The sequence below is a fragment of the Colletotrichum paranaense genome (genome assembly GCF_030867605.1).
Source record: "Colletotrichum paranaense strain IMI 384185 chromosome Unknown Scaffold_7.1, whole genome shotgun sequence".
NCBI lineage: Eukaryota > Fungi > Ascomycota > Sordariomycetes > Glomerellales > Glomerellaceae > Colletotrichum > Colletotrichum paranaense.
In genome coordinates, this window is record NW_026848965.1 from 832,260 (window position 1) to 845,171 (window position 12,912).

The 12,912-nt window shown below is 56.1% G+C and overlaps 4 protein-coding genes across 4 annotated transcripts; 1 reads left to right on the forward strand and 3 right to left on the reverse strand.

Annotated features, from left to right (window-relative positions):
• Positions 1–1,152: 1,152 nt before the first annotated feature.
• Positions 1,153–7,487, reverse strand: CPAR01_09089 (uncharacterized protein; the record flags this gene model as incomplete). The annotated part of the gene is made up of 2 exons (XM_060493355.1): positions 1,153–1,629; positions 1,698–7,487. 2 exons carry the CDS (start codon positions 7,485–7,487, stop codon positions 1,153–1,155), a joined length of 6,267 nt encoding a protein of 2,088 aa, XP_060347485.1.
• Positions 7,488–8,064: 577 nt separating this feature from the next.
• CPAR01_09090 (uncharacterized protein) lies at positions 8,065–9,132 on the forward strand (the record flags this gene model as incomplete). The annotated part of the gene is made up of 3 exons (XM_060493356.1): positions 8,065–8,329; positions 8,389–8,445; positions 8,516–9,132. The coding sequence occupies 3 exons, from the start codon at positions 8,065–8,067 to the stop codon at positions 9,130–9,132; spliced, it is 939 nt and encodes a 312-aa protein (XP_060347486.1).
• A 376-nt stretch (positions 9,133–9,508) lies between these two features.
• CPAR01_09091 (uncharacterized protein) lies at positions 9,509–9,883 on the reverse strand (the record flags this gene model as incomplete). The annotated part of the gene is made up of 2 exons (XM_060493357.1): positions 9,509–9,760; positions 9,854–9,883. 2 exons carry the CDS (start codon positions 9,881–9,883, stop codon positions 9,509–9,511), a joined length of 282 nt encoding a protein of 93 aa, XP_060347487.1.
• A 633-nt stretch (positions 9,884–10,516) lies between these two features.
• Positions 10,517–12,469, reverse strand: CPAR01_09092 (uncharacterized protein; the record flags this gene model as incomplete). The annotated part of the gene is made up of 1 exon (XM_060493358.1): positions 10,517–12,469. One exon carries the CDS (start codon positions 12,467–12,469, stop codon positions 10,517–10,519), a length of 1,953 nt encoding a protein of 650 aa, XP_060347488.1.
• Between the last annotated feature and the right edge of the window lie 443 nt (positions 12,470–12,912).

The window sequence follows — 12,912 nt, forward strand, 5'->3', positions numbered from 1 at the left end:
TAAGTCCCCGGTCTCATGCCGATGAAATCGATGGCACGGCACGGGTTGGAGGGGGACGGGCGAGCGTTACGCGGTTACTTACCTGCATATACGCTGGCGTAAAAGCCTACATCTACTGTACGGTAAGACGGGTTACCTTTCTCCTTCTGCCTGCCTCCTGCTTCCTGTCTATCTAAGGTATCTCATGTAAGGGTACCTACTCTGTACGAAAACAGTGGCGTTTATGGTGGCCCGTTCCCCAAAGGAGAGCAATGGTTAGCGAAATATTGTTGGGATATCTAGAAAACGAAGACGAGGAATTCGACGTGCGAAGGAGTCCGCTGTGGCCAGAGGCCATTCGACATAAGCTAGCCACCAGGAGAGAATTCGGGTTTCGGCCGAAGCATGGTGCTTTTAACGAAACGCCACACCTTTCTTGATTCTTGGTTCTGGACCCCTTTTCTGATTCTAGACCCCTCGAGATATAGAGAAGCCGTGAAACGTGACGTGATGTCTGTCCCTCCTCACCACCCTCTCTCTCCTCCTGCACATAAACCACCACCACCATCGCCACTCTCTTTCTCGAAGGGGAAAAAGGAACACCAGCCAGCTCGTTGGAGGAGGCCCCAGGCCGGATGAGAATTATCAAATCACCTAGAACCCTTTCACGCCGGATGAGAAAGGACGGCGACCGACAGTAGCATACTTTCTTTTCCGGAACCGTGGATATGCGAGATCCGAGTTGACGGGATACGTTTATGATCCCTAGCTCCCCCCCTGCCCTCTCCGGCAAGCGACATTTTCCATCCAGTATTCCGTAGTTCTGACACATCGCAACGAATAGGAAATCAGTAATCCCTAGGTGATGGGGGGACGGAAACACGAGGATCAGCCCATGGGCTTCGCCGGCATGTATTCTTGCTCTTTTGTAACAGTTACTTTTGAAAAACCTCTCCTTCTCTATTGCCTCAGGCTTCCTGCAGGAAAGTGTACCCGGGGGCAAGTCGCATCTGTCTAATGCCATCTTCCCTCCCCCAATGCTACCACCCTCTCAACGCCGCATTCACCTCCAGTGTTCCTCCTCTTACTACGTATAACTCTGCTACTTCTCCTCGTCACGGACTCACGGATGGGGTGAACGACGAAAAGTAACCATAAAAACTTGATCACATATCACCCTCCAAAGTCCATCTTCAACGCGATGCTCGGCTGACCCGTCGCCCCGCTCGCGGCCTGTTCCGTAGGCCCCTGCTGCCGTCCCCACCGGATGACCTCCTCCAAGAAGGCCTTTTGCCCGTCGCTCATGCTCGCCACGACGGTGCGGAACGCGTTCTGGTCAATGGCCGCCAGCTCCAGCAGCCGTGCCGACGTGTCCCTGTAGCAGTCTTCGCCCTCCGAGGAGGCACGCGCGAGGCAGGTCGGCAGGACGAGCGCCATGGCGACGGGGACGCGGTCCCGGGGTACCACGCCGACGTACTGGCTCAGCGAGTGCGCAATCATGGAGCGGGCGTTCTCCGGGTCCTCTGGCGTCGTGTTGGTCACAAATGCGACGAGGCGCGGGAGGAGGTAGCGCGCAATGGTGTGGTCTGCCGGAGTAGGGTTGCCCTGCAGAAGCAGCGACCTGATACAGTTGGCAGCGATCTTGGCCGTCTAATGTTTCATCCGAATGTTAGTCACATATCTCGATGCGTTAGAGGGATCTTCAGATAACTACATACCATGCGATCCGTCAGGCAGTCGACCACCTCATCAAGGTATCTTGCCACAAGAGCATCGTTCGCCGCCAGGTGGTTCGTGCCGCCCGTAAATAGGATGGTGCTCGCGAGTAGACAATTCTTGACACAGGTGAGGGATGTTGGCACCTCTCGCTTCTGCGCGTTAAGGTAAATCGAAAGGAATCGGCGTAGGCAACCCTGCAGCTGTACATCCGTGGGTGACGGGCCGCTGCCGTCCTCGCCGCTGCTCGCCCTGCGGGATTTCGTCATACTCGCGACGAAGCGCTTGAGGGTGGGTAGCGACTGCGGAACGATGACCTCCTGACATCCGGGAGTCGCAAGGATGGTAGCCAGGATGTGAATGATACAGGCGTGAAGGTCGGTCTTGATGATGGAGGGGAAGACCTCGGCAGCATCAACGAGCGCATTTAGGGATGAGCGGATGAGAAGCACGGCTTCCTCAGTCATCTGGTGACGGCCGGGCTGGTTTGCCTCTGTGAGGTTGGGGAGCAGGCCAGCTAGGACCAGGACGATGATGCGTGTGAGCTCGAAAAGCTGATCAATGTCGTCTGACAGATCACCGTCATCGCCAGAGTCCTTCTTGCGTGCCGAGGGGTGGGAAACGCAGAGTGCCCTTGCAATCTCTACAATGACGCCTTGCACGTCGAGTCCTTCTGTCAACACCAGTCTATCAAGCAAATCCATAGTCTCCGAGAAGATTGCCTCTCTGTATATCGCATGACCAGATACACTCGGGTGGAGAATCTTCTTGAGGGCCTGCAGAATGGCCAGGTTCTGCTCTTGGGTGGCCAACGAGTCACTTTGACCAGGGCGCGTAGCTAGAGCCTCGAATGCGATTCCGAACAGGACGAAAAAGAATGCGACCGGCTCGTCGCGGTAGTTGATGTCAGGTCCCTTGGTGTGACCGTTCGTGCTCAGCCCCTCAGACTCCTTTCCATCGAGAGCATCAAACACAAACTCGCTGTCTTGTTCGATCAAGCTCGCAATAGCGTCGACAAGTTTAAGCCAGGACTCTTGATAGAACTTGAGCAGAGTCTCTCTGTTCAGAGCTGCGTAAATAGTATCGAGACTGCCAGACAATGAAGGGGGTCCAAGTGTCATTGAAATGTCAGGCTCGAAGCGCAACCGGGCAAACTCCCGCAGCGACTCCAGCCACAGCGGCGTCAATGTTCCAATGTGAGGCTTCAGCACATCGAGCAGGTACTTCTGCTCCGAGCTGGCCACCTGTAGCTCTGCCCAGGCTGAGAAGACGGACATCTTGACCATTACTTGCGCATTGGAGCTGAGGCCCTTCAGCTCGCCAATGCCAGCATTCTCGTTCTCCTTGGAGAAATTCTCCAGAGCAGAAACCAGAGTCTTGAGGATGCGACCCATTCTATCAACATCCGTAACGATGCCCGTGGCGATGAAGCCGGCACAGACGTTGACAGCCTCAGAAGCGAGCTCAGGAGACGAGTCCGCGGCGAAGGCAGGTGTGAGCGCGGAACTGATTTGGGCCTGGTACTGCTCGAGAAGCATAGCCTCATCAAAGTCAGGGTCAGGCGTCCTTCCAAACATCTTGAGAACTGCTCCGATGATCTTGAGACCCCATACGCGTAGCTCCAGGACGCTAGACGTGGACGCAGAGAAGGCCATGCGGACGACATCACCAATCCTATTCTGGAGCGCTACCTGCGCAGCGGACTCGCCGTTCGTCATCACGTCCTTCGCAATGAGGACAAACATGTCGTTGATGCAGCTGATGGCAAACGTCGTAACTTGCCATCGGAGAGGCTCGACTTCAGCACCGGCCTTGTTATCTTGATCATCCTTCGCGGTACCTGCAAAGCCAGCCACTTCTTCGTCTTGTAGATCCGGCAATCCGCCCGTCTTCTTGGGCCCGACGTCAAACTCTTCCTTGGCCTTGGCCCTAGTCATCTTGAGCACTGTCTGGAATCTTTGAAGCCAGAGGCCGGTATCAGTCAGACAAGTCTGTCGCATCCAATTCCTCAGGATGTTTCTGATACCATCATGTGTTGGCGCGGTATCAAGCACCAGCCACAGGTGATCTTCAAAGCCCTTCTCAGCAGCGTTGATCACGTCATTGGGGTTTCTCTTCATGATATTGTATAAGCCATCGACGGCGACGTCGCGCAAGATCGGGTACTCCGATCTGAGATACTTCTGAAGTAACTTGACGTAGTCCTCAAAATGCATGTAGCCTGGCGCGTAAAGTGACAGGTGCTCGAAACAGCTCAGCGTGGCACGCTGCACCAGCAAGTCATCCTCCTCTTGAAGTTGGTTGACCAGGTTAAGGATAAGCTCTCTCGATTTGGTCGAGTCTTGCAGATCTGGACCCAGAACATTGATGAGAGAGTCTACGCATCGTGTGATGGCGGCAGGGGTGGAGAGTTCCATTTCGAGGTTCATCGTAATGGCAGACGAGATTTCCGGGTGGTGCGTATCAGAGACGTAGAGTTGCGCCAGCATTCCGAGCGTGCTAGGCACATATCCGGCAAAGCTTAGTCCAGCCGCATCTGATGCCAGTGCGAGCGCCTCCAGGGCCCAGAAATGGACGGTGGGATGAGGATCATTGCAGAGAGACATGAGAATACCGAGAATAGTCTTCAAGTGGTAGCCCGCCGCCATGCCACCGACCTTGGTTTGAATGGATCCGAGTGCCATGGCGCAGCCAGCTCGAGCGCTGGGCTCTCGGTTACTGACGATGGTGTCGACAAGGTACTTAATTTCGTGGTTGGTGAAGGCGTTACCGCAGGCATTGCAAAGCCTAGCAACCGCAGCATACCCAACGCTCCGGACATATTGGTCCCCATCAATAACGAAATCCCGCAGCATATCCTGTAGGAGCCTCTCCACGGCCAAATTGGTGACATTTCCAGGCGAAGATTGAGTCTCCTTCACCGCCACGCGCAACGTCGACAAGATGGCAACTGAGACATTGACATTCATAGCCGCCTTCCTTCCCGGGTCTCTCAGAAGGGGACCAGCCGACATGAAGGTTCTGACCTGCTCAAGCACACTCTCTTGTACCTTAGGGGGCGTGAGGGGGAACACGAACGCGAACAGCTGGATAGCCATATTGATGACCTCCGTAGCTGGTGGGTCTGGATTCGTCGCCTCCGAGGCAGTGTCGCCGACGTACAAAAGAGATGCGTCATGTTCTAAAGTGCCGCAAACTGGCGACAACAATAATCTGTCAATGGCCTCCTCTGGGGTATCCTGTTCCAAGGGCGTTCCCTCTATCGAGTTGTCCTGCTGGCCAGGCAGGCTCTTGATTTTGAATCCGGAAATGAGACCTGTAATCCCGAACCCAGAGTTGTCGCCGACATCCCAAACAGTCTCGAACGTGGCCGCGGCATTGGCAATTGATGCACTGAGGGAGTTGACCGAGTAGTTTTCGGGGTCCGCAAACAGCGATATCGCGATTGTGAGGAGGTTGGATTGCAAAAGGGCCTCACTGCCACCAGCCGGGCTAAGGTTGACCAGCTTGATGTAGCATTGCAGAACCCGACGCTGCACCATCATATCGAGATCGTGAAGCTGCAATGCCGGCGTCAGCCTCTGCGCCACATCGTCGGTAGTCTTTCTCGCAGGCAGCGTTCGCAAGAATGCGGACGTGTTTTGGAGCATCGTTGCTATGCGTTTGGAGACATCGACTGTCAACAAGCGGTTGTTGAATTGCAGAAACGAGAGAATAGACCCCAGGGCACACTCTCTGACGTGGGTTAGGAAAGAAGCTTCTAAGAAACTCCGGTGCGCAGTGTTGTCTTTTGACAATGGCTTCGGAAGCGCATTCTTCCACAGAAGGAGCAACTGAGAAAGGTGAATCTTGACAAAATTCGGTCCGAGCGACATCAAACCACCGATGAGAATCCAGGCGACCTGGATTTGAGTACTCGAGACCCTCAACTCAGACTGACCGCTCGACTTCAGCAAGTTGGTGGCCATGGTCAGAACACGGCTGTTGATGTCAACGGAACCATGCAGAGGTCGCGCGGGGCTGGAACTTAGTGTTGCCGCCAAACCGTGGGCGAATCCTACGCACCGTCGAGGAGAGTTGCGGCCACTCGTCAATAGAGCTAGCTCTCTGCTCAAACTGTTCATGCAAACCGACAAGCAGGGCAGGAGTTGCTGCGGGCAAGCCAGAACAAAAGCCTTCATACACGCCGAGGCATGCACCTGGACTGAATAGCTGGGGTGCTGGAGAACCTGTAAGAGGCCATCGCGGCAAGACTCGGCAAAGTTGTTGGCAGCGGATCCCAAGTTATTGATCAGCGCTGCCACAGCGCCGAGGGCGGCGATGAGAGTATGCTTCGACGGCTCGGGTCGCTCCGTCAGGGCTTGGGGATAGTTCTTCAGAATGTCATTGATAATCGACTTTGCCGCCGCAGTCTGCCCAGATTCGCCCAAGATCTTCTTTCCAATGATGTCCTGGAGGATTGTATCAACGATGCGCCTCGAGATGAGAAGACGGTAGCGGTTGTTGAGAATATTAGGCGCTCCCAAAATATCAATCGTCAAGCTTTCGAGGATCCTGAGGTAGTTCGCCTCCACAGTCTTCTCGCCAAGTTTTCTGAGCACCTTGCCGTAACAGACGCCGATCGCGGCTCTCGCCCTGTTGGACGTCGGCATCTTGGCATACTGCGTGGATAGTATCTTGCCAATCTCCGCCAGAGACAGCGCAAGATCCTGCGTCCTCTTTCCACCAGGGGCAGGACTTCCAGGCCGCGACGTCGGCAGGTCGTCCTCGTCCGCAACAATGCTGGCTGCTGTACCTGTGCGCTTGAGGGGCTTTTTGGAAAACCTCTTGGACGCCTTTGATGTCATGGGAGCGCCTTCCGCCACTCCAGCCTCTGAGTACCCGCGGACCATGGCCTCGGCCAGCGCTTCCGCGGCTGCGTGCCTCACTTGCGATGACGATGAATCAACGACCTTCCAGATGGCAGCCTGCAGTTTCTCAAAGTCGCTAGAGTTCTCAAAGTACGGTGTGTGCCGAACCAGGGCTCTCAGGCAGCGGCACGCCGAAACGATGACGAGTGAGCCCTTGTCGCTAGTGCCGTAGCTGCGCGACTGCTTGAAGATATCCCTGGCGACGTTCTCATCCACGCTTCCCTCCACCATTTTCACAATCTTGGCCAGGGACACAAAGACCGCAGCACGGAGGCCAGCATTGCTGGATGACGACTTGAGCAGCTTGATGAGCGTAGCGCAGGCCAACTGGTGAAGGCCTATGGCACTGTCACCGGCGGATACATAGACGTCTCCCAGGCACGCGACAGCAGCGTGCTTCGTGCGCGGGCCGGCGTCAGCCTTGGACTTGGCGCCTGAGATGATGCCAATTAGATCATTGATAGTCTCAAAGAGGAGCTTCCTGTCGCCATGGCCAAAGATGTGGGCGAGGCACTTTCCCAGGTTGTTTCTGACGACTCGGCTCGGCTGCGGCGAGGGAAGGTTGATGATCTGGAAGATCTCCTTCTTGAGGTAGAACTGCTGGGCGGTGCAGTCGTCGGCGGGGAGGCTGAGGACGTGCTTGGAGAGGGTCGAGACAAAGGTCAGGAGGAAAAGCTCCTGTTGTTCGGCGGGGAGGGACTGCAGCTTCGAAACGTCGAGCTCGGGGGTCGATGTCGCTGACGAGTCTGCCGCGGTAGCTGTCGTTGCGGCTGGGGGCGGTTGTGGTTGTGGTGGTCCCGATGCAGCTGTCGATGGCCTGGGCGAGGCAGCCGCTTGCGCGTGGTCCCCGTTGGAGCCATTGGGGACTCCTGTCGACGACATTGGGGACGACGGGAAGGTGTTGTGTGAAGTTACGCCGTCGAGCGCACACACTTGGGGGGGTTTTGGTGTTTTGTTCAATGGATGCTGTTGTTCCCTTTTCGTCGGATGTGTTGTCGAAGGGTGGGATGGGTGATTGGGGACAAGTTGAGGGACAGGACAGGCATGCGGTCAGGTACAGGATGGTTCAAGGTGAGCCCCATGGAATTAGGGGCGGCTACCCCCCGGCGGGTCTGTCCCAAGCTCTCCATCAGGGGGGGAACGAGAGCCATGACATATCACTTTGAGGCGCCAGCTGTGGCTCAGCCGTACCACCTCAAAGTGTGAATTGTCAAAAGTCAAGGGTTTAACCAATAAGCAGTCACACATCAGACGGACCGGATGGGTCCACTTAATTTTCGAGGAAGCTCCGAGCTCTCAATCGCTCCCGCCCGTCTGTGTGGCAGAAAGTGTGTTCCGGTCAGAAACATGACATGAACCAGACAAGACATTGAAAGCTCCAGACTTTGGCCGCGAATCCGTTCTAGAGAACCCATAACCTACCGGCGAGATCGCCACATATACCCTTCCGTTATCAACCATGCGCCCGTTCGCCTCCGGCCCCGTCCGGACCATCGCATCGCGCATCGCCGTCGCCGTCCCTCGAACCGCCATCCCAAGACCTCGAGCTCAGCCCACCACCACAACGTTCTGCTGCCAATGCCTGCGTCCGCTCTCGACGACGCCCGCCGCATTGAGCGGGCACAACAAGTGGTCCAAGATCAAGCACAAGAAGGGCGCCGCCGACGCGCAAAAGAACAACATGCGCAGCCAGCACTCCAAGACGATTGCCCTGTACTCTAGGCGTGCGTCCCACGTTGCACCACCGGCCCTTGCATCGCAAAAGCTTACGATTGCCACGTAGTACACGGAACCGACAACAACCCTCAACTCGTCACAGCAGTCGCAAATGCGAAGAAAGGTACCCCATTCACAAAAAGAAACCCGCATTCGTCCACAGAGCACACAAATTAGCTAACCCTCTGTCCAAGACGGCGTCCCCAAAGCCGTAATCGACTCCGCCATCGCACGAGGTCAAGGCCGCTCCGCCTCAGGCGCCTCCCTCGAATCCCTCACCCTCGAAGCCATCCTCCCGCCCGGCGTCGCCCTCATAATCGAAGTCGAGACCGAGAGCAAGGCCCGCTCCCTCCAAGACCTCAAAGTCCTCGTCAAGAAACACAAGGGCACCGCCAACGCCGCCACTTTCTTCTTCACCCGCCTAGGCCGCGTCGTCTTTGCCGCAAAGGAAGGTGGTGCCCCCGTGGGTATCGACGACATTATGGACGACGCCATCGAGTGCGGCGCCGAGGACCTCGAGGCCGACGAGGAGGGCAACCTTGTCGTCTGGACGCAACCCAACATGACCAATGCCGTCGTCAATGGTGTGGGCCTCAAGTTTGAGCTCGAGCTGCTCAGCTCCGAAATCATCTGGAACGCAAACGAGGACACAAAGGTCAAGATTGACGAAGGACTCGAAGCCACGACGCTAAGCGAGCTTTTGGCCGCGCTACAGGAGTTCCCCGAGGTGCAGGCCGTGTACGGCAACCCCACGCGGGGCGACATCCCGGAGGAGCAGTGGTCCGGCATCGAGGAGAACCTCGACTCGTAGATGTTGGGACTTATAGGCCCGACTCTTCGATATTGATGTACATTTGTCGTAGGATACCATATTTTCGTGTACAACATGTAGAAAAAAAAAACATAATACAAGTAGTGATAGAATCCTCAGAGGGGCGTTGTCGGGGGTGCAACCCGAGAATCCGAATCAACCCCCAGGAATGATATCCTTTCCGCCCAAAACTCCGCGTTAAATCGCATGACAAATTTCCCAAAGCCCAAGAACGTTCTTCTTTTGACCGCCCAAAACGCCTATATGATACAGCGCAAAATCTCGATCCGTTCGGACCCCTTCTCAAATGTTGAGTCCCGGGCGTGAATCGAAATCAAAATGTGCCTCTTTTCCGTCCATGAGTGACTAAACACCCTCATGACTGCTCCGCGTTCGAAGCCGCGGGGTTCTGCGCAGCCTGCGCAGCCTCCCTCTCCCTCTTGATCTCGTCAAACGCCCGCTGTCTCTTGGCCAGACGAATGTACTCGCTCTTGATCTCGTCGCGGTCAAAGGGGATCTTGTGCGAGTGCTCGGCCTTGGGCCAGAATTCGGGCACCGCGAATCGGTTGTCGAGGTTCGTGCCAAAGTAGTACATGACGCCGATCGGGAACATGACATACATGCCAAACTGTTGTGGTGGTGGCGCCATGTCAGTCAAGAGGTCTCTGAAGTCGTTGTGCAGGACGGGATCAATGGGGACAAGAACTCAATTAAATCTCACCTTGAAAACTTCGAGATTAAGGCCGCCCATTATGACTGTTTTGCGTGGTGATCGTGGGTTGTGGTGCTTGTGCAATTGGGAGTCGATGACGATGGCAAAGTTGACTCGCGGGATGATGGGATGGGAGCTCTTGCATTTGGCCCCAGCTGCACCACCTGGGAATCATCTGCAGCGGGATTGGACGCGCCCGGGGATTGGGCGGGAGAGTCGGAGGCTCGGCGCAGGTTTTTTCCACTTGCTCAGGTCCCGTCCGGGCTTTGGTGTGGGTCCCAAACAGCCCGATCTGACAGAGCCCGAGAGGAACCTCAACGCCGTGACCAGAACGAGGGTTGAGCCGACATCCACCCTTCACCATTCCATCAAATCAAGCAGTGCGAATGTATCCTCCTGTCTCTTTTCAACAGCCCGTAGGCGTTTGTTTTGTGGTTTATAAACTACCATGATGCGGGTATGCCATGTACGAATGATGCCTGTGCCACCGTCCTAGACCTTCCAAACCATCCTGCCAAAGGCCTCGGCGTGCCACACCGTCCTAGTTGCCCAGCCATAATGCATCTAAACGCCGAAGCATAGTCTATGTACAGACTTCCGGAACTCTACAATTGGCCCATACCCGTAACATATACATAAACGGAGGGAAAAGAGCGCAGTGACGCGTTACCCTCATTGAGGTCGCTGCGCTGCTGCCCGTCTCTGACTCTGTGCTTCCTCCATCATCATTCGTTCCGTCAGACTTCGAGGAGTTCCCGAAAACAATGCCTGCCCGACACTGGCACGGTAACTGCTGAGATCCCCGTCGTCAACGCCGCTGCGTCCGTCCAGTCCTCCGATGAAGCTGCTGACATCGCCGAGCGATGCTGCCTGTTGGTATACGTCAGGGTTCTTCACAACAGGCATGATAACAGGGCGGCCTCTGAAAGATCCAACCGAGCCTGAAATGAGATGTGCCGGAATCGCTGGCTCAACTGGCTTCGGGATAGACACAGCAGGCGAGGTCGAGTATAGGGTCTGGGTAACTGGCCCATTCGACTTAGCTTCTTCCTCTTCCTCTTCTTCATCCTCCTCCTCCTGTATCGGAGCTGGTCGAGCTCGGGGCTTTGGTGGCGCACTAAGTCCTTCGAAATGGAACATATCATCGTCGTCATCGTCGTCGTCCAGCCCATCGTTTTGTGTCACCAACTTATCCTCGTTGTGCGACTCTGACTTGTCTCGAGTAGGGCTGTAAGGCGCAGTGGCCGTTCTAGTTGGTGAGCGTGATAACGGTGAAAGAATTGCTTTCTTGTTGGCAAAGGACTTTGGCTTTGCCATGGCGAGGAAGCCGTCATCCGAAGAGCTGCCGTCACTGTCCTCATCATCATCCCTCCGGCTGACTCTCTCTGGAGAAGCAGACCGCAATGGTTCAGGGGTTCGTTTGCGCTCGACCAAGGTGGTTTTTGGTGGTGATTGAGGTTTCGGGAGTGTTCCGATACTGTCGCTCGGTTGCAATGACGTTTCTGAATCCGATGTTGCCATACTACCATTTTCCTTATCCTGGGCTTCGGCATTTACAACGGTCCAAACTGTATTAGCATCCAAGGGAGCTCGAGAAAGAGCGCGAAGTGCTTGTGAAGAAGAGACTTTCTTTGGCGGCGGGCCGCTGTCGTCTTCGTCTGGGCCCAGCAAGGATTCGACGCTCATTGACTCATCTTCTGGTGGAGGCGGTGACCTCGAGTTGGCAAGGGTGTGCGACTGTACGAGGGACGGCTCCGATGACTGGGGTGAGGCTGTAGGCAGCACCTCTCCTCCTTCGAACTCGAAGCGCACTCGCCTAGGGCTGGCAGGTGGCTTCATTCCACTCGAGCTTCTTCTCAAGGCGCTGCGGCGCACCTTGGACTCGCTCTGCTCCGAAGCTCCAGAAGACGTCGTGTCATCAGTCGCCCGGCGTTCGTGGTTCGGCCTCTCAGGCGTCTGGGTCGCGGCGACCGACACCTGGATCGCAGGCTGCTCCCGAGTCTGACTGGACTTGCGACGACCCATGTCGTCTTGCGTAGTAGTAGCAGCAGAGGTTGAAGCTGGCGAGAGGATTGGTGACTGATTTGCTGCCGGAGCAGGAGTCTCGTGTGAGCTATCCAGCAGGGGCAGATAGCTTGGGGTGAAGAGACCGTGGAAACCCCTATCCCTTTCCCGGTCATAAACGCTGTCGGGTGAGGTTAGGGCAGCGGTGCCGGCATAGGGAAGGACGGATGGGGGCGTGGACGTGGATGTGGACGTAGAGGTGGACGATGGCGGCGGAGGTTCGCGGGGGTTGCCGGGATTGCTGTGGCCTTCGGTGAGGTTTTCGGTATCGTTGATAGACGGTGGTGGCGGCGGTGAGTCAGGCAGGTCAGTTTCTCGCAGGGGAGTTGTGAGACTCTGGCCGAGAGCAGGGCGTAGAGCTGAGTAGTTGTCGAAGGAAGCGGCAACTTGACGAGCAACCTCGGCTTTGGTGTGTTGTGGGATGTTTTGGAGCAGTTGGTGGGAGTATCTATGGAACTCGAGGGCCATGTCTTGGCGGTAGGCTGCAACCTTGTGGTCGAGGTCGGCTAGCTTCTGATGCAGGTCTCCGATGAGCCTCGTCGCATCGTCCATGTCAACCATGTCGCTCAAGGCCGGCAGAGGCAGCAACAGCAACTGCAAGACGGAGAGTGCCAGTGACAGCGGTAGCGGTAGCGGCGACTAGGGGATAGACCGATACCTAGACGAACGAGGGTCAGGAATCGGGGCGTGGAGGTGGGCCAATGGGTTCCTGGGCGTGGGCATGACGCAAGGCGTCTGGGTCGAGGTTGCGGCGAAATGGTCGGCGGCGTCCAATGTTTGTTCGGGATGGGCGATTTACGGTTGCGTCCAGACCACAGGCACAGAGGCACAGGCGCACAGGCGCAAAGGGTGTTGACAGAGACACACTGGGGTGGGCGGCGGCGGAAGGAGAGAAAGAGGTTCAGGTTGCAGATGAACGCGTTTGGGGAATGTTTCTCTGTGTGCGAATGTGTGTGATTGTGTGGTGTGCGGTGCTCTGTGTGTGTGCGTGTGTGTCTCTCTTC